The sequence below is a fragment of the Leuciscus leuciscus genome (assembly GCF_965113295.1).
Source record: "Leuciscus leuciscus genome assembly, chromosome: 13".
NCBI lineage: Eukaryota > Metazoa > Chordata > Actinopteri > Cypriniformes > Leuciscidae > Leuciscus > Leuciscus leuciscus.
In genome coordinates this window covers 13,876,063-13,899,310 of record NC_138737.1, presented here as the reverse complement: position 1 = coordinate 13,899,310, position 23,248 = coordinate 13,876,063, and the positions used below count along the sequence as shown (strand labels likewise).

Genomic DNA, 23,248 nt, shown 5'->3' with positions numbered 1-23,248 from the left:
GCAGTAGTTCAATGTGAGTTCATTCAGGAAAAAGGAACTTCAGTTGAGCCAAACCAGGAGTGGTGTTAGATTTCATCCAAACAGTCGGACTGCCAAGCTTAACCACAGCTTTATGTTGGATATTTCCTTCTGTTTGTGCATACTTTTAACTCAACAACTGTCTTTTTCCAAATCTCTCTCCCTTAACCACAAACCCAGTAATGTTATTCTTGTCAAGGTAAGATATATCAAGTTTTGTAAGGCTGCATAGGATATCATCTCCATACATATCACCTCCCCCTACAGGACTAAAATGGAAGTACAAGTAACAACAGTTTAAAAAGTATTCTTGTAATCTTTGTAATGTTTTAAAAACATTTTTGAAATAGAATTAAAATAAGTAAAATGTACAATATGATATACTGTACATATAATATAATTAGGACATTTATGTAGCTTTTTTAGACGTGCCTTAGAAAAAAAACACTGATCTGCATCTTGAGACAAAATGATTGGAATTAACATAATTTTAAAATAAGTCAGTGCAAATTGCTTTGTTAAAACATGCATTTTAGTCCAGGACTATAGGCTTAAGCCTTGTCTGTGAATTTGGGGGTTAATGCATAATATTAATATAAAATAAAAACATGTCAGGTGTTCAGACAGAAAAAAACTGGATAAAAACAAAAAACAGCAGTTTATTGTTATTGCTTTAAAAAACACCTAGTAGGACTCCCAAGCCCCAGAATACCATGATAATAAAATAATATTTATCACAAAAAAAAAATCACATTAACATGAACCTACACAAACATCTGTAAATACAAAGAGGAAATATTCAGGAAGCAACCATATTTAGGAAGTTTCTTTTTAGTTCAACAGCCAACACCAAAAGAAAGACACAACAGGACAAAGAAAGTCTATGTGGCATTTAAGTTCCTCAGAGACAGACTCGGTTGTCATTCTGCACAATAAAATCTCTGTGGAGAGAAAAGAAATGTGGTTTGGACTTTAGAGTTTGTTCTCCACCCTTCAAGACCAGATAACATGTCGGGTTAAAACCACTGAGCGCTTTCATTATAAATATGCCACCAACACCCAATGAAGAGAAAGAGTCTCTTATCCTTTAAACAATGACATTAGTGGGCCAGAAAAAGTAGGTGTTTACAGAAGAAAACACATTTTCTTTGCCTTTGTCCTTTAGTTTGGTGCTAAGTGATTTTCCATAGAAAGTGCTAAAAGAGGTAGACATTTCTGGCTTGAAACACTCTGCAAGTTTGCGTTGTGTGCCCCCCAAAACTTAGTACATTTCCACAGCTCACATTTCATGCCAACTGATCAAATGTTTTACCCATTTTTTCTTGAGAACCTCAAGGTTAATTTTAAATGTGTTTCAATGTTAAAATACTAATTAACTAATTACAATTGCTCCAAAAACATCTACCTCTTTCTCCTCAGCATCTCTCCATGTGTCCTGGTCCTGTAAATAAACAATACATAAAATGACAATTTCCATCAAAACCAGCCCTGTCCCACCACCAAAGAGCACAACTCGCATGAATATGTACACTCTCACAATAAATATGTTGTATGGTGTGGGTGAGAGAAAGAGAGAGAAAGAGGGTCACGGGAGAGATGAGGAAAGAGAGAGAGGAGGTTAGTTTTTAATCCTGACCAGTGACTAGTCAAATACATACATTTTCTATGTACATGTGTCAGTGTCACACAACACAAAGCACAGATACTGTGTTTATACACGAGCAAAAAACATGACCACACATCACCATTGACAAACCGTGGAATACAACATGATTTGATTATGGATTGAGAATGAGAATGTTTTTAGTGGTCCGACTACATTTCATCAGAGTCTAGAGTCAAAGATAGAAGAGACCAGACTGAAAAACTGTATCTATATACAGCAGTTCAAAACAGGGAAGCTCCGTTTGTTGGGGGACGAACAATACAAGACAAAACAAGAGGATAACGGACTTGTATTTTGGTTGCTTTCACATTCAAAGTTGAAAAATTTCAACTGCAATGTGAAGTACGTATCGAGGCTTTTCACACTACAGCCATATCTGATTTCATTCATTACAAGGGAGAGATTCTGATGCACAATTTCTATAAACATTTAGATTTTTGCAATGCTTTCATTTTGGTCCACAGTATTGTCCTAATAAAACACAAAAATTTCCAGGGCAATGATCCAATAATGTTACAAATTCTGAAATCAGAGCGGCTTGTTCCACTAAAAAAAGAAGACAACATTTTAGATTATTTTTTTACAATATTGTAATATTTTTAGTATTAGATCATTATTTTGATAATCCACATATTTGAAATGTAAAAACAATAGCCTATTTTTAAAAGTATTTTTAATCTAATGACCAACGTTGTTATTTTCAATCATTTTGCAAGTGATACAGAAATACCACTTTTGGTGGAAGTTGCTTATCAATTCTAGGCTCTCAGTTTCTATCATGGATCAAGATTAAAATCAAAGCTCAAATGCATGTAGGACTATAAATGACACTTAAAGATACATTTATAATAAGTTTTCAATTTATTAATTCAAACAAAAATGGAATAAATCACTTTCCATTTTTATGTTTGAAATATATTCATTTTATTTTTAATTGTCACTCCTAGCCCTCCATTCAAATGGATCTGTTCTTCAATGGACTTTCCAATGGAAAACTCCATAAAAAACTTTAAATGCTAAGTAAAGTAAAAACTTCAGTGGTCAAAATGATGGGAAGATATATTGTGCAATAATAATAGTCTAGCAGATACATACTTCCAAGGATCTTAAAATGAACAAGAACATTTATTCCAATGCTGCATTTAATATTCCGGGTGTTTAGAGATGCCTGACTGAATCTGTGATCTTTAAATTCAACCTTTTGATGCCTCTATAATGCAAAGCAAAAACATTTTCGAATGTGTCTGATAGTATTTACACTGCAGTCATCTGTGTACTGAATCTTAAAAGGGAATAGCTTATATTTTACATAATACGGCAGTAGTTTTGCTGGTGCGGCTGAATGTTTTAAGGAATTTATTTCGAAAACATAGTTTAACCCTAACTATGGAAGTGAGCACACCAAAGCAAGATTTATATTAGTTAGGGGAGCTAAGTGCATCAAACTGTACCTCAAAATGAAAATCTATTTAGTTCAGACACAGTCTGATACATCTAATGAATCAATTGAATCAATCTAAGCTAATGAATCATTTTATTAAAGGGACTGAATAGGAGTTTGCCTGGAGGGAGTACATAATGATGGGGCACATGGACTGGACAAGGTCAACAAGGTCCCAGATGCTGTTCCATTCACTGCTCCTGCAGCTCCTCCTCTTCCTGTTCTCCTGTGTGCCTGCGGTTGTTGCGTTTGGCTTTGTGTGGTTGGCTTTGTATCTGCTGCCTGTAGGACTGGCAGTACTGGTTGATGAGACGCACTTCGGGCTGTGGGTGGAGCTGGAGTTGAGGTGGGTGGGACTGAGGGGGAGGGGGCGGGGGTGGAGGGTGGTGATGGGAATGGTGGCGGCGGTGCTCTGGTTCTACAGAGACGTCAGACTCGGTCAACGCCTCCACAATCTCCCGGTCCAGGATCCGTAGGGAGATGCGTGCTACGGTGTGTTTGAAGTTGTTCTCAGTTGCCAGGCAGTGGTAAAGGCCGGCATCCGATTGGGCGAGAGATTTCAGCAGGATGCCATGCCCGGTCTTCAAGACCTCTTTGTCTCGATTGAGCTGAAAAAGAAAAGGAGTCTTTTATGTCCTCTAAATTAATGAGGCGAAACACAAAGGAGATATTTTAAAGAATTTGTCAATGAAAGTCAATGGGGTCCAAAACAACACTGGAGCCCATTGATTTACATTGTAATACAAAAAAACAAAAACAAAAAACGGAGAAAATGTTTCAAAACATCTTTTGTGTTCCACAAAAAAAATAAAGTCATGCAGGTTTGTAACGGCATGAGAGAGTGTCGTGAGAGCACCTTCTGGAAAAGCTACTTATGATTAGCTTTACTTCTACACATGGAAATCTGTGCTTTTTGGTGGTTGTCAGTGTATTATAAAGGTACAAAACTGATTTTAGTACTTCATTAGGTTGGGATATTAACATTACATCAGTTAATAAAATGTAGTTTTTTTGTACTGTAAATTCAAGTTATATTCATTACCTAAAATGTTGCTGCCACATTTCTATGGTAAAGTTCTGGCAACAGGTGCCAGTTTTTATTTAATTTTTTAGCATAAATTATGCAGAATTTTTGTACAGTGTAGGTAAATGATGTCCGAATTAGCGTTTTTGGGTGAACCATCTCTTTAAAAAGAGATAATGGTAACATGAGCGTCTTACTGCTTTTCGCTTGCCGTCCTTCTGGTAGAGCCATTTGACGGTGGCCTGTGGGGACCGTGGCTGGCACTCCAGGAACGTGCTGCTCCCCTCAACCCCAAACTGCACCGTCTCCCTCAGACGCTTTTCTACTGAGAGCGTCAGAGAAGGGCCACATTCAAGTTTCTAAAGATCTCTAGCGTTGTCACTCAGGATAATATAAAAGGCTGTTTACAAACCTTTAGCGTTGAATCCTCTGCACTGCCTTAAGGGATCTCCGTGTTTGATATCTTGCCTTCTACTTCTCCTAAGGATTCATTCACAGATGGTTATGGTTAAAAGCTTATGGACGATTTTCACTGTGACATAAACATTTCTCTTTATTTTGTAATGGTTCAGTAGTTCTGTTGAAGAACAATATCCAAATGTTGCCATACATTAATTGACAGTGTGATCAGTGTTAAAATGGGCCGGTAATGAAGTCTAGATATCACACACACAGTTAGGATCATGGACCACCTGTCAGGGTAAATGAATGCGCTCTGACCTCTTGGTAGCCGGGGTGAAAGCAGAGCAGTGTTCTCCATCCCAGGCACAGTAAGGGTCTCGGGCCAGACAGCAGTCCGAACAGGCCTTGCCATAAACGGCACACCTGTGCAGGGACACCTGGGTAAGACCCCTTTCTGAGGACACGTACAACTGTTGCTGTAAACCGCAAGTGAGAAAGAGAAAAGGTTTAGAAACAGCACACTTTTTATTTTTATTTTTTACAGATCAGGTACTGAATTTTTTTATTTCACAGCTCAAATATGAAAAATATGAAAAAACTTACTTCAGCTAATTGCAACATTTCTCTTTTTCCATTTAGTTTAAGTTAAAGTACTAAAATTACTAAACCAAAATAAAAAAAATAAAAAAAAATAAAAAAGAATAAAATGGACAAATATACAACTAAATTACAAAAGCTTTTACAAATGAAAATAAAAACAAAGTCCAATTCAAAATATTAACAAAAACTACAATAGTATATCAATAATACTAAACACTGGTTTTATGCATGTAGGATTATTAAAACTAGGTATTTTTTTTACCCTTTTAGTAGAAATCTTCAGGGTTTTGACAGCTGCTGGAGTCTGAAAAAATTAGAAGAAAATATTAACATAATTTAAAATCATGCATTATGGTATTTTAAGGGTATTTTCCACCCACGAGTTAATGTAACAGCAAAAAGTAATGACAAATCTGTATTTGTCTACCTTAAAAACCTCAACTTCTTCCAAAACGAGCTCTTCTGTTGTGCTGATGTCTTTTGGTAAGACAATCACCTTCTGGACTGTTCCACGATCTAAAGTTCAAAGAGAATCAGAAGTAAAGCTATGAGATTGGCCATCTTTTTATAAATTTTGCTAATTAAGTGGTTCATGTAGCAACAGTGCACCTTCACATGATCGTCCAGCATTTAACTAAATAGGAAGAATCAGACATGGTCAAAAATGTCTAACCTGTGCCCAGGAAGAGCACCTCGTATCTTCCATCCACAGCATCCACCAGGTCCACAGCAATGGTGGTAAAACGGTAATCAAATCCAGTCCTGACCACCAGGGGGCGCTTGTGTATCGGATATATAGGTTGATACATCAGCGGATGGGCGCGTACAAAGTTTACAGCCTCATCAGAGAAGGCCTTTGTGGTGTGGAGATCAGGGGTGAACGTTCCTCCAGGACACTAAACAATAAAGCAAAAGCAGAAAGAGCAAAAATGAATTAGATAACAACAAAGAATCAACAATAAGATATCAAACTGGTTTTCATAAGCAATACTAACAGTCCCTGGGCGAGGGTAAGGGATTTTGCCAGTGTAGGGTGTCCACTGATAGTTGTGACCATGTTTGTGAGAGAAGGGTCCATTGAAGACATTTCTGATGTCAGCCATTGAGTACACACACACAGCAGAGCCTTTAAACACAGAGCTGGAGAGGAACAGAGAGAATTGACATCATTACTTAAAGGATAATCAATATTTATATATAAACAACTAATTTGAAGGAATAATAACTATAATATTTTATCTTTTATATATTTATATACAAGAGCCTGAATATGCCTCGCCTATTTACTTGGTTAATTCTATTTATTTTACTTGCTTTTGTGATTTTTACAATATTTATTGCTTCACATTCAAATAGCATTGTCAAAGGCACAAAACTTTTCCACGTAACAAAAGAAACTGGTGACTGTCAAGTTCTAAAAACATAGAAAATTACTAGAAAAGTAATTTTATTTGCTTTGTGCACTATAAGTTTTCAATATGATAGCTTTTGTCCAAGGGAGAAAATATTTATTGTAAAAGTTGTGTGTTCCTTGCAAGAAAGGAAGTCATAAGAGTTTGGACTGACAGAGTGTGAGTAAATGACATAATTTTTAATTTTGGCGTCAACTATCAATTTAAATCTATAATTAAAAGATGTTTAGACTACAAAAATGCTCCTGTGTACTTACACCACCGTTCAAAAGTTTGAGGTGGAGAAGATTTTTTTTTTGGGGGGGAGAAAAAGTCTCTTATGCTCACCAAGGCTACATCTTTTTGATCAAAAACAGTAAAAACAGTAATATTGTGAAATATTATTACAATTTAAAATAACTATTTTCTATTTTAATACATTTTCAGCATCATTACTCCAGTCTTCAGTGTCACATGATCCTTCAGAAATCATTCTAATATGCTGATTTGCTGCTCAAGAAACATTTCTTATTATTATCAATAATAAGAACAGTCGTGATAAAAATGAACAAGTCTTTGATAAATAGTTAAAAAGAACAAGCATTTATCTGAAACAGAATTTTTTGATAAATTTAATGCATCCTTGCTGAAAAAAGTATTGATTTCTTTCAACAACAACAAAAATGCACAACATAATGACCCCAAACCTTTGAACGGCACTGTAAGTATTTCAAATGTTTGCATGAGAGATTATCTCACCCAGCTGTGGAGAACACAGCATACACGATGGGGTTCCGTTCATCATGGGTCCTCTGGATAAAAACGTCCCCTTTAAAACAAACAGATATCAGGCATCAGAGACGTACAGACAGACGGAGAGCTGATCACGGACATGTTGTGATCACGGAGGAGAGAAAAACATTTGCCATACTCAGTTCATCAAAGTAAGTCTCAACACCGTCTGCACCAATCACAGAACAGACCAGTCGTGCTTTGAGGAAAGTCGTCCACTTATTCACCAGTGACCTTTGACCTCCATCATCATTCTGAAGGGAAAGCACACAAACAGATAGAAGATTAGACTTTAAACAAACCTTGGGTTCATCTGATTTACATACCGATTTGCATGACAAAAAATCATCATGATTAAAAGTTGATTATTAAGTCAGAATGTGGCTTAAGTAGACAAGTCTTGTGTCTAGCATCTGGATTTTCTCACCAGACAGACTCGGCCGACTCTCGCGATGACGCTCGGAGCGCTTCCCCCCGAAGCATCTAAACTCTTCTCCCGAAAGAAGAAGTAAAGCTTATCATCATTCTTCTCCGCACTGTCTGGAATCTTCTGGATTTTTATAAACACTGGCTCTGATGGAGAGATAAAAAGATTTGTAAAGGGATAATATTTGTCAACTGTCTGTCTTTTCAATTGAATCACTTCACTCCTTAGCTCGTATCGTACCGTTCAGCCATCGGGAGTCGTACTGCTCGGTTCTGACAGCGGGACGGTCTCCCAAGGTTCTGAAGATGGCTGGATCTGTACCCATAAAGTCCACATGTACCCCAGCATACAGGTTCCCATCTGAAGACAGTAGAATGAGAGTAATGTGGCAGGAGAGAGAGCTTATGATGGATGAAGACTGGCTAAATTTATACTGCCCATTTCTACAGCTAGAGGATTCTCATACAAGTTGAAGTGCGGAAGTAACAGAATAGTTCCCACACTTTTTGACAAATTTATTTCCATGACTGCAGTACTTTTAACTCTTTCCCCGCCATTGACAGAATTTTTTGTCATTTATGTGAAAATGCTTCCCCGCCATTCACAGACTTTTCTGATTTTCCGTGTTTTCACTGTTATACGGTAGGGAGTGCCTTTACACATCTTCTGAAAGAGAACTGATTCTCTGGATGAAAACACAGGTGAAAAAGAAGCAGAGACAAGAGATAGTATGTAAGCAGATGCATATGTAAAATTACGCAATCATCAACATTAAAAAAACATAAATCAAAACTGCCTAATGTTACTGAATGAAATGTCGACTCAGGATGAGCTACAGGACTGTGCAAGCTTTGCACCGTTGATGGACTTGATCTACCCCATCTATGATTTTAATCATTGAATCCGATCCAGACGCATTTTTTTCAGGGTTTTGCTCAAAATGTAGATTTTTTTATGAAACCCACATTCAAGTGTTAAAAAAAATAAAGAAATTTTTTAAATGCTTAAAAGCAGAGGCTCTGTTCTTTCTTTTGATACATTCAGATATTTGTACAACAAAATATTCTGGGAGCCATGAAACTTTGGTTAAAATTATCAAAAATGCTGGCGCTGGCTGGCAACTTTAAAAAAATTCTGGCGGGGAAAGAGTTAAAAGTAATAACTTCATAAATATTTCTGGAGTAAATTTCTATATGTATGTCAGGTACCAAAACTACACCACCGTTCAAAAGTTTGGGGTCAGTAAATGTTTTTTTTCAGTAAATGTTTTTTTTCCACAAAAATTGAGCAGCTCAACTGTTTTCAACATTGATAATAATAAGAAATGCTACTTGAGCACCAAATCAGCATATTAGAATGATTTCTGAAGGATGATATGACACTGAAGACTGGAGTAATGATGCTGAAAATTCAGATTTCTCATCACAGGAATAAATTACATTTAAGATATATTAAAATAGAAAACAGTTATTGTAAACTGTAATAATATTTCACAATTGTACAGCTTTTACTGTATTTATATTTACTAAATGCAACCCTGGTGAGCATAAGAGACTTCTTTCAAAAACTTTAAAAGAATTCTTACTAGCACAAACTTTTGAACAGTAGTGTAGGCTATTTTAGAGCAAAGATTGAGATTGACTACATGCTTTTGTTTTGAGAGAGAGAGAGAGAGAGAGAGAGAGAGAGAGAGAGAGAGAGAGAGAGAGAGAGAGAGAGAGAGAGAGAGAGAGAGAGAGAGAGAGAGAGAGAGAGAGAGAGAGAGAGAGAGAGATCTCACTGATCAGAGCTGCTGCGTTCTCCTGCCGGGGATCATAAGGAGACTTTCCTTTTCCAGAGTCCACATAACCAGGAACAAGCCGGAATAGGTATTCCTACACACAATCAAACACACAAACACACACATACGAGTAATGAGAGTGACTGTGCTGCAGAGTTAATTTTCATAATTAAAAAAATAGAATAGAATAGAATCTTTTGACAAAAAATTCCTTTGAACTTCTACGTCTAATAATTCTAGCTTACACTAGGGCTGCACAATATATCGAAATATCGCAAATGTATATATCGCGATATGCATATCGCAACAGCTTGCAATAACTGACGTTATGATGAACAAAAGACAGAGAAAATCATGAACATAGAAAGATAGAGACAGAAAGACAGAGAAAATCATGCCAAAAGTTTGCCAACATTTGATTCATTATTTAATTCACAAAATGCTCATTGCTGCACAGTAAACATTGTGGTGTGTGTGTGTGTGTGTGTGTGTGTGTGTGTACCTCAGCTCTCCAGCCTCTGTTGATGAAGGTGCAGATGGGTTTATAAGCTCCTGTGCCGCAGGTGTACAGGTGAGTCCTGTTCCACGGCTCAATCAGACGCACAAAGTTAGCGCACTCTCCCTGAGAACACACAAACAAGGCGTTTAGCAAAGAATGCATTTCTGTCAGAATGATTAAATAAATAACAAATCAAAACAGCCTGTACCTGTCCACCTTTGCCAGTTAATTTACATTCCCCTTTTCTCTGTGCTGTTGCTGGCCAGTGAATCTGAAAACACACAAACCTTTTTAAATACTTCACTAAAAAAAAAGTACCATGAAACTACCATACAATTGGAAGGGATAAGGTTTAATTACAGTAAAGAACTCAACTCAGTATTCATTTCTTACAATAATAGAAAATAATTCCACAATACAATAATTCTATAGTGTCTTACAATGAGGGGTTCTTTATTGACATTTTGCATGTCTAGAGAGACCAGATATTCACGGCTGCCCAGGTAGAGCCGTCCTTGGTCTTGGTCCATGTGCAGAATTCGGTAGTCACTGGTGTTGAACGAGAAACTGAACGGCCGTATGGTTTTTGTCTCCAGTAACTCTAAAGGACAGAGAAAAGTCAAAACGGTTAACATCAACAATTTCTTCTCTACAAGTACCAGTGGTAGTTCATGTATGGATGCTTTAATTAATAATTTAATTCTTGTGAAATCATCCATCCTTCAGATTGTTTGATTCTTTAGGAATTCCTTAACCTTTTAGTTCTAACCCTTCTTGTGGTCAGAGACTAGGACAAAATCTTTATTTTTTTTCTTTTAAATGTAATTAAATATTACTTTATAAAATAACTTAAAAATAATTGAATAACTACTTAATAAATTAAAATTTTAAATAATAATAATTATATATATATATATATATATATATATATATATATAGTTAGTTAGTTTTAATAATATTTTTTTTTATATTTTATTTAATAAAATATTTAATAATGTTTTCTTTTATTTATCAACTCAGGCTTCTTGTCATATTCTTCACACAGCAGGTGCTGGTAGTTTCCAACTCTCTCACTGTCTTTCTCTCTCTCTCTGAGGGAGGACACAAGGGAGAACAGAGCAGGTGCAGAGATGAGAGACGGCTTCAGCTGTCTGAGCACGCCGTGCTCCAGTGTACCAAGTCTCTGTTCCCAGTCTCTATCACATTCAGCCACTGATTTCCCCAAAGACACACCACCAATTAAAGCCATGCGTTTACACCAAATATTTAGTGTTTTCATCCACGTTCAGAAAGCTTTAAATGACAAAAACATAATCATACAATAACAGTGTGAAGGTTGGGCCAGGATATGAGAAGAAGCTAGATGACTTTAAACATAAATCTGAGGTTATGAGGACGTGTTGACATCGTTGCCCTCTGAGAGTAAGTGCGTGAGTTTAGCAGAGTGGAACGACGCAACTGACACAGACCGAATCTATAAATTACTCCATGTTAGCGTCATACCACACACCACTTTGATCTCAGAGGTATTACTGTGCTCTCGTCCAAACGCCTGTCCAGCGTTACACGTTGGATAAACAGAAATAGAACGGGACCGGTGACAGGAAGGTCACAGCAAAGTACGTGGAAAGAGTTTTAGATAATGTATTAAATAAAGACACTTATTAACCTCTTGTATACATGTTTGAAAGGAAACAATGGTCTGACTGAAGGTCCGACCTAAACAACATTTAGTCATTCATACAGTAAATGTGAACACACATGAGAACAGGTGAGATGCCACATATGCTCTCAATGTGTGTCTGCACATGTGTGTGTTAGGTGTTCTCTTCAGGGCTCTAACTAGGTGGCGAAGTGTGCTGGTATGTGTGTGTGCGTGTGTGTGTGTATGTGTGGTTCTGGCAGCTGTGTGGGTGATCCTCCAGTCATGTACAGAATCTCCCAGGCCCGATCCACAGGGGCAGGCTGGGATTCCAGACCGCTCGCTGCGCACTGGGGCCATATATCTATTCTCAGCACGCTCTCTCATCCCCGTCCAACAGGCTTCATCCACAAAATCCACTATCTTTTGGCAAGGGAGGGCAGCTCGCTTTATTCAGTAAGGAGGCACCTGACAGCCTGCGTACGTCAGGTCAGACCTTGACCTTTACCACTGTACAAACGTTCAAAAGCACTCACACCTGAAAGATGGGAAGTGATATCCCTTGAGTGAGGAAGCGAGGAAGTGATGTCATTCAAAATGATCAATGTTCGATTTTTCCTTAAAAAACAACAACAACTTAGAAATAATAAAGTTTTATAAAGTTCATTTATATATTTATTTTAAAAACAACTAAAATATCAAAACATTATCGTTTTCTTAGTTATTATTATTATATTAAAAATAATAAACATCATATGGATTAATAATAATAATAACTATTATTATTATTATTATAACAATTATTATTATTATTAATTTGTTATACAAACAAAAATACATTTGAAATACATTTAGAATTGTTATTATTATTATTATTATTTGAAAATAAAGTTTATTAAAAAGGAGTTTATTGATTTAAAAACGATTGTATTGCTTCCGCTAAAGAAAATAGTCTGTTCCGTCTCTACGGTTAGAATCCTGCGTCCATAGCAACGCTCTGTTTTTCATGGCAACGGTGTGTTATACTTTGGTTATACTTAGCAGTGGTCTGTTATCAAGAAATAACAGACCGCATTCTACATTAGAATTCAACCAAGCCATGTAATACATAATAATAATAATAACAACAATAATAATAATGAAATGTATTTTGTATTTTATTGTTGTTTTTATAATAAAATATAATTTTTGTATAATTTAATTTATAAAATAAAATATTTTAATATAAAATGTTTTTTTAGATAAAACAACAATAAATAAATACATATATAATACAACAATAAACAAATACATAATAATAATAATAATAATAAAATAAAAATTAAAGGACGAAAGCTGTGGCAGAGATCTGAACCAAGTGACATAATGCAGGGAAAGGAAAATAGGAAAATTCGGACAGCATTTGAGTCACTTTAAAAAAAGCAGCAAATGACTAAACACAAGGCAACCTTAACTAGAACAGGACTGTAAAACTATGAGTAAGACTAAAACCTCTCTATAATACATAATGCATTAAATGTGTATCTCTGTATCAAATATTACAGCACATGTATCTTTGTATGTGTATGTTTGAAGAGTTCTGCCTCTATGTTGTCCAACTGGCTGGGACAGTTGTGACTCTTATTGTGAGAGTGTGTAGGCCTATGTGTGTTTGCCAGCTTGTGCCACGAGTCAAAATCAAGTTTAATAACATTTACAATGGCATCATTTAAGAAGGACAAAAACAGTCAGATTTTCCACACACATTGTCCCAATTGCAAACATTTTATGCTTGCCAAACTACAGTGATGGTGCCAACGACAGACAGAACAGGTCGGAAACAGTTTCAGCTTCGTTTTTACAATGCGTTTAATGAGAAAATATAGCAGATTTTTTCAATTAATTACATGAATTTCTAATCTTGCACACATGGACATACGTCAGAACAATTATAACATTGCCACTGGAGAGAAACAACAGTGTCTCATCTATTTTGTGGGTTAGAGTCACAGAAAGTCATGAAGATTTTTATTTCAAAGAGGTTAAAATGGAAAATATGTCCAAAAAGGTCCAACAAACAACACGGATGCCATCATTGAGTATTTTCACAAATCTGATTATCTCAATACATGTTTGAGTGGTTGTGTTTAATTTAGGGGGTTATTATGGCTCATTAGGGTCTTAGAGATGTAAAGAAGAGCACTTGAGAGTTCTCAAGACAGGTTCGCTAGGAGACTCTTTGTGTATTAGGCCTGAGATTGTTACAACAACAGACATGCCGATAACCGTGGAACATGCTGAACAATGAGTCGGGGAAAACTGCCCGATTATTAACAGCCCCTCTGTTGCCTGTAAAAAAAAAAAAAGCAATGCTGTGGGGAAGAAAAATATGCCAGAACCCTCAATTAATGTGCAGTGGAAAACTGGATCTATCCCTTAAGAGAGACACATTTCAAAACTTCTTGTGTATGTTGTAGCAAAACTAAGATTACAATGTCTAAAAGGATTGTCATGATTTCACTGAGACACATCTAAAACAGTAATCGCAGCTCAATCGCTGGAGGCAGGTGGACCTCATTTACTGCCTCTGTGAAAAAGGACATCTCATTAAAAAAGTAAGTCTGGAAGAGACTGAAATGTTAGGAGCTGCGTCAGCAGTTCAGTTCAGTCTGCTCAGAAAATAGACACAGACTGTATAAAAAGTATAGCGAACTATCCACGTCTGTATATTTCTTTTGGACGTCTCTAGTTTGAGCCTCGTCTAAACTCCTGCTGCGAGTCGGCCCTGACAGCTTCTTTCCAAAAGCTGCCGCTGCTCAAACTCACTGATATTATCACCATATGGCCGAAGACTTTTTTAGGAAATCAAAATATTTAGGTCATGACCTAAATGCACAAGGTTTCCATAAGGCAATGTGTTTTCATTGCATTTCTAGTCATTTATGAAGATCTTTTAGTCAAAAATGTATTACAGTAGCAACCTGGTTAAAGGTATATGTTCTAGGTTCAAGTTAAAGGGATTGTTCACTCAAAAATGAACATTCTGTTATCATTTGCTCACCCTCATGTCATTCCAAACTTGTATGACTTTCTGTGGAATACAAAATACCAATTCCTTTTTTGTCCATACAGTAAAAATAATTGAATTCCATTGTTTTGACACATTGTTCAAAATATCTCCTCTCGACATGAGGGTCAGTAAATGATGACAGAACTTTCATTTTTGAATAGACTACAAGTTCTATGCTCAATGGTGCAATGATGGATTCAGAAACTCACTCTAGTTTTAGATCAAGCTGAACCTTTGTCCTTTATTTAAACAATCTGAAATCTTACCTGTTATGCAGCACCAAACATATTTCTCTGCATAGCTCAATTTGAATCTGACATATAACAAAGGAGAGGTATCAGATCACATTATTGTTCACAGGCATCCATATACAGTATCTTGGGTGAGCACAACCATATGCTATTTTTACAAACTAGTCACTAAAATGTTTGTCCACTGTGAAGGACTATATATGTTTGGCCCACTATGTGTTACTTTCACATGATTCTATCAAATACAGTTTAAAAACAGAAGCATCTGATCACTATACTCAACAGCCACACTAAGCTAATGATTTCTAAAACACAGTTTCTATATGAGTGGACAGTGTCTCCTTAATGCAAGCCCATCTTCTAACACAAGTATTCAAACATTATTTTGTGTTTAATTTGTGGCTGCAAGCCAAAAACTCTGCAGGGCAAAAGCCAAACAACTGGGAAAAAAGGGTAAAGAGTATCATGAGAATCCTCACAGATCCAACTTTAAATGATGTTGTTAAATCGGTTTCTCTGTGCCACTCTGCCTTGGGATTTTTTAAAGGCCAAGATCATTACTTGGACATGGGAGGCAAGCTCAAGGCCAGCATGGAAGAAAAAACCCAGAGCATTTTTCACAGGAAAAGATGTCAAGCTAAAGTGTCTCATTGGTGAGGAATTCTTCTGTGTTTCTCCAGGGAAGGAAATGTTGATTGTAGATGAAATGCAAAACTACATGACCTCATTATAAATGTATCTGCCAACAAACACTTTGCACTAGAAACTTGGATGGTCATATATGATAGAAACATCCATTTGTATTCATTTGCAAGGCTTTGATTCAACAACAAAGATAAGCTTGAACAATAAAGTTGTATCACTACAAATTAGACAGATGTGTTCAAGAAATACCCTATTTATTGCACAAGGCGCCCATGTTGTAAATCCACCAGTATAACAGGACATACTTTTTTGATATGAACAATAATGCCTTCAATCAACACCACAAAGTCTGCACAAAAATTGTTCATAGGAGCTACAGTAACATCAGCTTCTGTTTTAAAACTAGCTTGTTACTACATGTTTAATTTTTAGGGCTGGGCGATAAACCGGTAAACACGATTAACCGGTAGAGATTTTGGACCATCTTCTCTATCGCGTTTACACTCACGCGATAAAGACGTTGACATTGACTGACATTGCTGTGCTGCACGGTCACAAAAGTTGATCATTTGCATGCATTTTTAAGCATTGTGGTTTAAAAACAAGTGATTTTAAGCCATTGAAGAGCAATAAGCAGCTAATGAGAACTCATTTCGGTATATATGCACGAAGAGAGATGGTTTCTTGAGTGTTTTATGAGAGACGCGCGCACATGAAGCTGCTGCTCAGAGTGCCCGTGACTAATGAACTGAGTTCTTTTTGATGCCTAATTGGGCTTGAACGGTTAAATACACACACTTGTACAAAATACCCATCTTTGCAAGTATCCTCGTAAACAGTCATTTATGTCTTAAGTGAACGTAAACAGTTGAGAAAGAAAATGCATGTGAATCAGTATATTGGATGCATTCATTCACTCTTAAAGTGACAGCAGCCTAATAAACCTGCTGCAGTCTGACATTAATGTTAATCAAACAACAAAAGATAGTCTCTCACTGCTCTTGACTGAACCAATTTTGCAACTTTAATAAGAATTCATGTATATTTAATTTACACAGTGAAGACTATGCAGTGTTTTTGTTTATACATTTCATTACTTTTATTCTATTTATGTAGTATTTCTTATTTCTAGTGCTTGAAGTTTTTCAGGTAGGTTTATTTCATTTGTGTCTTTGTTCTATTGTAGCTTGTTTTCCTACTTGTTGTAATTACTTTGTTGTTATTTTATCACTGATAACTTGCCTTCAGTAAGCTTGATTTCAGTAAGTTTTTTGTGATATTGGAATTGGTGACAAGAATTATGAAATTTCGATGGTACCATAAAAACCTTATTTAAAGCAAAAAAAATAGTATATTGTGATGTCTATTGTTATTGTCAATTAGCCAAAATATTGAATAAACAAACACTCAAGGATCATTGGATGTGTAGTATTTCATGAATGATGGGTGATTTAGGGCTCTGGAAATTTCTGTGAAATTCTGAAGGTGGATATTAGTCTCTTAGTCTTATGTGGCTTTTCTCCTAAATGTCTATGGGAATAAGAGAAATCATCTCCCATAACTCTGTTTCTGACCTTCTAACTCGTAATTCAGGTTTATACAATTAATTTATCCACATACCCTTTCCAAAAACATTTCCCACATTAATAAGCAGGCATCGCCGTCAGTTTTTAAGTGGCACTCTGGGAAAGTGGCCTGGTTCCAGAAGAATTTTTTTGAATGTTACTCTTAATGCACTCAAGTCACTCATCTCGGTCTTGAGAAGAAATGGGAGTAGCAGTGGATAAATGGACAAACAAACAATGAGTTCAAGAGCATTGCAGAATTATTTCGATTCGGCTGCCCTGAATGGGAGTCCCAATTCTTTAAACCCAACCCTGACCATAACTCAAACTTCAATACCTGACTCTGATAAAGCCAGTGGCCCTGCTGTGGGGTGAAGATGGATTCAGGCTGGATGACACCGGCTAAAGCCCCCAAACATTCCTGTTGTCTCTGTGGCATTTTGGAGCAGGTTGCTGGCAGTGAGCCCTGCCATGCTTTGGGGGGCTTCCCTGTGCTTTGGCCGAGGTAAACACAGCAACCACACAAGCTAATAATAAACCTCAAACGCCACAAGCCAATCCTGTTTCTCAGAACAGGGATCTATCCCACTGTCACCTACGCACATAATAACCCCAGTCAACCCGGGGTCATAATCACCTTCGCAAACACTCGGGTGCACAGACATTCACACTTACACACTCAGACACACACACATACTATATTTCAAAGACTAACATAACCCTAACTCATAGCTGGGTTTTTATACAAAATCTTTAAAACACTGAAAAATAGTAGAAGTTTTCCAATCACATAAGCACAACAATCAAATAGCCTATAATATTTTTTTTCCTTTAATTGTGAATAATATTTTGATTGTTTATTATTTACAACGTAACAAACCTCTTTTGTGAAATATTTTGGTTGAAAAGAGAACTATATTTTAGTACATTTAATGTAATAAACAACAATCATAATGAGTAAACAATACCTAAAATGAGTAATCTAGATTAGCCTGGCTAACGTCAGACCTAGTCTCATTGAGACGTGGTCTGGGAACCACGTTCATTTTCTCGTATTTGAGGCGTGGTTTACGAATGCCCAGAGCCGTTTATTGGGCGCTACGAATGTCTATCAAATGCGCCTGTACGTAGCTCATAGCCAATCGTTTCAATTATACCAGATGACGTATGTAGAGCGACAGAAATTCGACGAGGAAGAAGACGATGGGTCAGAGATTTATGTGTACATGATGGCGTTCAGCGACTATTGCCCCGTTTATCTTATGCTGCATTGAAAGGTAACTTCGCGTCTGCTGCCATGTTGGATCCATAGATATAAACAAACTGCTTCGGTGTGTCGCATAGACGTCGTCATCGTCTTGCTGCTCCCCCCCCCCTTCTGTGATTGGTCCCCTCGCTGAGGCGAAAATCTGGTCCATGGAATCCAGGCTGCCAAGCAGCGTGAATAAAATCGCAGGCAGCAAGGAGAAACCCAGGCTAAATCTAGATTACATTACTAACTAAAATAACTGAATCAGTAACTGACTACAATATAGTAGCTGTATTATATACAATAGCTGTAATATATACAATATTATAACTGACTTTATAATATATATACATACACAGTTCTGAGTAGATTACTTACAAATTGTAGTCAGTTACTGATTCAAAATTACATGACAAAAAATTTAATCTAGATTACTCATTTTAGGTTATGTATTCTGACTACTTTATGATTACTTTTTAGATTACTTTTGACCAAACTTACTTTTCACATTGATTTAAATTGGATAATTTTGTACCATTTTGATATAAAAAAACACAAAGAAAGAGAAACTATATTTAAAAAAAATTGATATCAACAATATTAAGTGTATTAAATATTACATTACATTAGGGTTTCCCAGACTGGGTATCATGATAGAATTTGCAGGGGTTCGTGAGTTTAATAAAAAAAATAAAAAAAAAAAATAAAGTAATTAAATAATAATAATTAAAAAATAAAACTAATAATTTAAAAATAAAAACAATCAAAATAAAACATTTACTAAAAAAATATTTGTATTCATAGAGAGAGAGACGCTAAAAAGAAGCAGGTACGAATCGCTTCTCTCTCTCTCTCTCTCTCTCTCTCTCTCTCTCTCTCTAAATCAGACAGAATACTAGATCTTACTAGTAACTGACGAAAGTAACCATCAATTTTACAGAAGAGTTTATATATAAAACAATTTGGGATATTTTCTTACATAATGCAATGATATTCATACATTTTTAAGAGTCCAAATAGTTTTTGGTCATACCATTTGTATATTAAACATCAAAAACTGAGAGACTGACTGTGGAAGTTCAGAAACATTGGAAATCCCTCAATTTCCCCCAAGGAAAGCCATGAAAGGTATGCCAATTTGCGGTTTGTTGTGTTGCGCAGCATTTTTAATTTCAGTGTGGCCTGAAAAATTGTTGCATTGCGCCTGGTCGGGACACTGTTAGGAAAGCCCAGCATCCTGACAGTAGGGTGTCATGAGGAACCATGCCTCAGCTAGCTGAACTGGCACAGGTTGGCACATGCAACCAGGTTGTGTACTAAATATACCTTGCAGAGGAGACTGTACGTGTGTGTGTGAGTTTATGTGTTTCTATTTGTGTGTGAATACTTTCTGATGGATTATACAAAGTAATGGGGCTGCACTGCAGAGACACCTGCTAGGTTTTGTGTGTGACAGTTTCTGAGAATTGAGAGCGAATTCATGTCAGACTTTGACCTGTTGTGCCACTGTGCTTCTGTCAGACGGGTGGGCAAAATATTATAATAAATGTGTCTGCATGCAGCTGTGCATAGCGGCTTTCATTATATAAAACAATATCTCTTTAACAATGCCACTGTATCTTTTCAAGCCTGGTATTTGACCGCCATTTGCGAGCTGAATGGGGGAAAAATGCTAATGCTTTTGTGTTTGTGAGATTTGACTTTTAAACTTCAAACATCTGCCTCGCTCTGCTTGCATCTCTTTGTGCCCCGCCGTGACACATCCCCCTGCAGAGGGGATGATGGGTAGTCCCCTCTCTGGGGCATTAATTGGGAGATGAGGCATGCTGGTGCCAGATTCAAAACATACACAGGAAGACAGGAAGTGAGAAAGTGTGAGAGAGAGTGTGACATGAGGAACAGTAAGAAAAGAGGAATTAAAAACACACTCAGAAGCTCCACATAGCATGAAGACTACATTTCACAGACTTTCTAGAAAACTCAAACAAGCTTTTCAAGTTAAACGCCAGAAAATATGAGATTATAAGATTCCACATTGTTTGGCAATGCATTTAAGTTTCAAATGTGAATGTTTTATTGTTTTAAACAATTTGATCATAAAAGTTATCATCTAAGATCAGGGTTTTTAACCCGGGGTCCAGAGAAGGAACTCAAGGGGGTCCTTATTGTATTTTCTTAAAGAGATACAGTAGTTAAAATAATTTTCTGTCATTATTTACTAACCCTTATGTCATTTCAAACTTGTATGACCAACTTTCTTCACAAAAGAAGATATTATGAAAAATGTCTGGGGGATTTCTTTTGTCCATACAATGAAAAGTCAATGGGTTCGAAGGTTGTTTTAGGCACCATTGACTTCTATTAGAAGAACAAAAACATTTGAAACATTCTTTAAAATATATTCTTTTGTGTTCCACAGAAGAACGAAAGTCATACAAGTTTCTTAAAATTCACCCTCACATATCTAGAATAAAAACCTCTAATCTCTGAAGACATTCGCTAAATGTTTCACGTTGCTGCCTGAATGGTTGTATCTTTTAAGTAAGATAATGATGAGATTCTGATCACCTCTGTGCCCCATTTTATTATCAACAATGTTGAAATATATGTTAAATACTGCAAATTTTGTTATATCACACCAGTAATTTATGGTTTACTCAGAAAAGAATAAATAAATAGAAATGTTTGCATGCATGTTTAGGGTTGCCCATTTCTTACCTTTATATGACAGGTGCACTCGTGGTGTTGTGCGGGCGTCTCCATTACAACCCCAGAAACATAAGCTCAGGATGAGAAGCAGGGTTTGCATCATGTTCATGATAATGGCAGAAGTTTTCCCACCGAGATCTGCAAGTGTGAGAAACAGAAACAATTCATGCGTTACATATTGTGAAACACTAGAAAGTTTATTCATTGTTTGCTGACAGCAATTATTTACATTTAAGGATACGTTTCAATTTGTTTACATAAATGTGGCCCATAAAACAAAAGTGATTTCAACAATGCTCTTGTCTGGCTCCCACCCTGAAAAGCCCTGCCTCAAATTTAGGCCTGTTTACGGGTCACTGAAAAACAAGAAAATTCCCACCCGTCAGTAAAGAAGCTCAGAAGAGAAAAGAAAACAAAGCACTAAAGGTGTCTGGTTGGCTTTTCATATTTGACTGAATGTTTCCACACAGTAGCACAGGGTTGTAAGTTTCTCTGTCTTTTCTCTGAGCATTTACAACCATCCACACTGAGGACTATAAACAGGCCAGTTAAATCACAATGCTGAGGCATGTAAACACAGCAGCTCAAATTAGCCAAAGGTACACAGTCTTGTGTTGTTTTTACCTTTATATCTGGGGGACAAAAAGACAAAAATCTGAACTCAATTGGCCTTTTCCATGAAAATAGTGTTAGATTGTGTGGGAGAGGGCAGCAAGTCTTTCTTTAGTGGGGACATGCGCCCAAAAGAGATTAGAAAACTATGCAGTCAGAGAGCAATGGTTTCTTAAGTATGTCTGCCAAATCCTTCCAGCTACAGCAAATCCATGTCACACTGCCTTGCTTTAAATCTTAAACTCTCACTCCTGGGCGGCAGGGAACGGCAAACCTACTGTGAGCCTCCGTATCTGCAGAAAATCTCCCCGTTCTGAGGTGCTAAACATGGCGGGCACGTATCTATGCAAGCTGTGTACACAGATTTACATGCTTAATGAGGGATAACCGTAACAGGAATGCAAACACAAGCATGTTTTATAATGGAAATGCTCAAAGACGCTGAGCTCAGAACAATGATTTATATATACACAATATGTCAATGTCTGGAGTTTACAGTGCGGCAAAACATATTTGGTTTAATAATCACTTACAATGTTTTTTGGAGGGATTTAAAAGCAAACATGTGAAGCTTAATATTTTATATTGCAACTTACATAGTTCAAAAGTTAAGGGTCAGTGAGATTTTTTTTTTTTTAAAGACGTTCATATTGTAAAAAAAATTTAAATTTAAATCCATTTACTGTAAAAAAAAATATTTTAAAAATCCACAAAAATATTCAACATCTGTTCAACACTGATAATAAGAGGTGTTTCCAGAGCACCAAATCAGCATATTAGAATGATTTAAGACTGGAGTAATGACTGCTGAAAACTTAGCTTTGCAATTACAGAAATAAATTACAATTTAAAAATATATTAACATAACATAGATAATAATATTTCAAAACTGTTTATATTGTATTTTTGCCAAAATGTGCTGTATTTTGGCAAAAATACAATATAAACCGTTTTGAAATATTAGTGAGCAGAATATAATGAGCATATTTCAAAAACATTTTTAAAAAACGAATGGTAATGTGCATTAATTTTCTTGTTTAAAAGTGTATTATTTGAGCTATAAAGTTGTTCTTGTGATTTTTACGGTCATTTTAGGGGTTTCGGCATTACATTATCATGGGAATGAAGTTGAAGTTGATATATTGAAGTAAAGTTGATACTTTACACAGAAAATGTTAGTAAGGGATTATTTCACACTAAAATCATGTTAACCCCTATTTTGGTTACGTCTTGATTGAAACTGTGTATTTTAGCACTTATGAATTGGCCCAATTCACTTACATCATAAGTGTCTCACTCTATCCTTGGACTGAACCCGGAATAATCCTTTAAAATAATTAGTGTCATCACAAAAGTACACGATGTATACTATGCTGTTATTTAACAGGTTTGTGGTGGTTCTACAACTAACTGCCTCTTTGCTGAAGTAGTTTTGTAACACGCTATGAAATGCTGTACTTTGGCCCTCTTCCAGAGTAAATGACAC

General features: G+C 36.3%; 1 protein-coding gene across 2 annotated transcripts; it reads right to left on the bottom strand.

Annotated features, from left to right (window-relative positions):
• Positions 1–657: 657 nt before the first annotated feature.
• On the bottom strand, positions 658–22,264 carry sema3gb (sema domain, immunoglobulin domain (Ig), short basic domain, secreted, (semaphorin) 3Gb). Of its 2 annotated transcripts, none has more exons than XM_082189287.1 (18): positions 21,380–22,264; positions 21,160–21,288; positions 10,481–10,641; positions 10,249–10,311; positions 10,044–10,163; positions 9,542–9,635; positions 8,002–8,121; positions 7,762–7,907; positions 7,474–7,588; positions 7,302–7,371; positions 6,147–6,291; positions 5,825–6,047; positions 5,579–5,667; positions 5,414–5,455; positions 4,870–5,027; positions 4,562–4,629; positions 4,347–4,474; positions 658–3,733 (listed from the first exon to the last, which is right to left on the bottom strand). In XM_082189287.1, the coding sequence occupies exons 1-18, from the start codon at positions 21,420–21,422 to the stop codon at positions 3,317–3,319; spliced, it is 2,331 nt and encodes a 776-aa protein (XP_082045413.1). In that variant the 5' UTR covers positions 21,423–22,264; the 3' UTR covers positions 658–3,316. The 2 variants fall into 2 exon arrangements, with proteins under 2 accessions (XP_082045413.1, XP_082045414.1); XM_082189288.1 differs by having other exon boundaries at positions 4,347–4,471; positions 21,380–22,263.
• Positions 22,265–23,248: the final 984 nt, after the last annotated feature.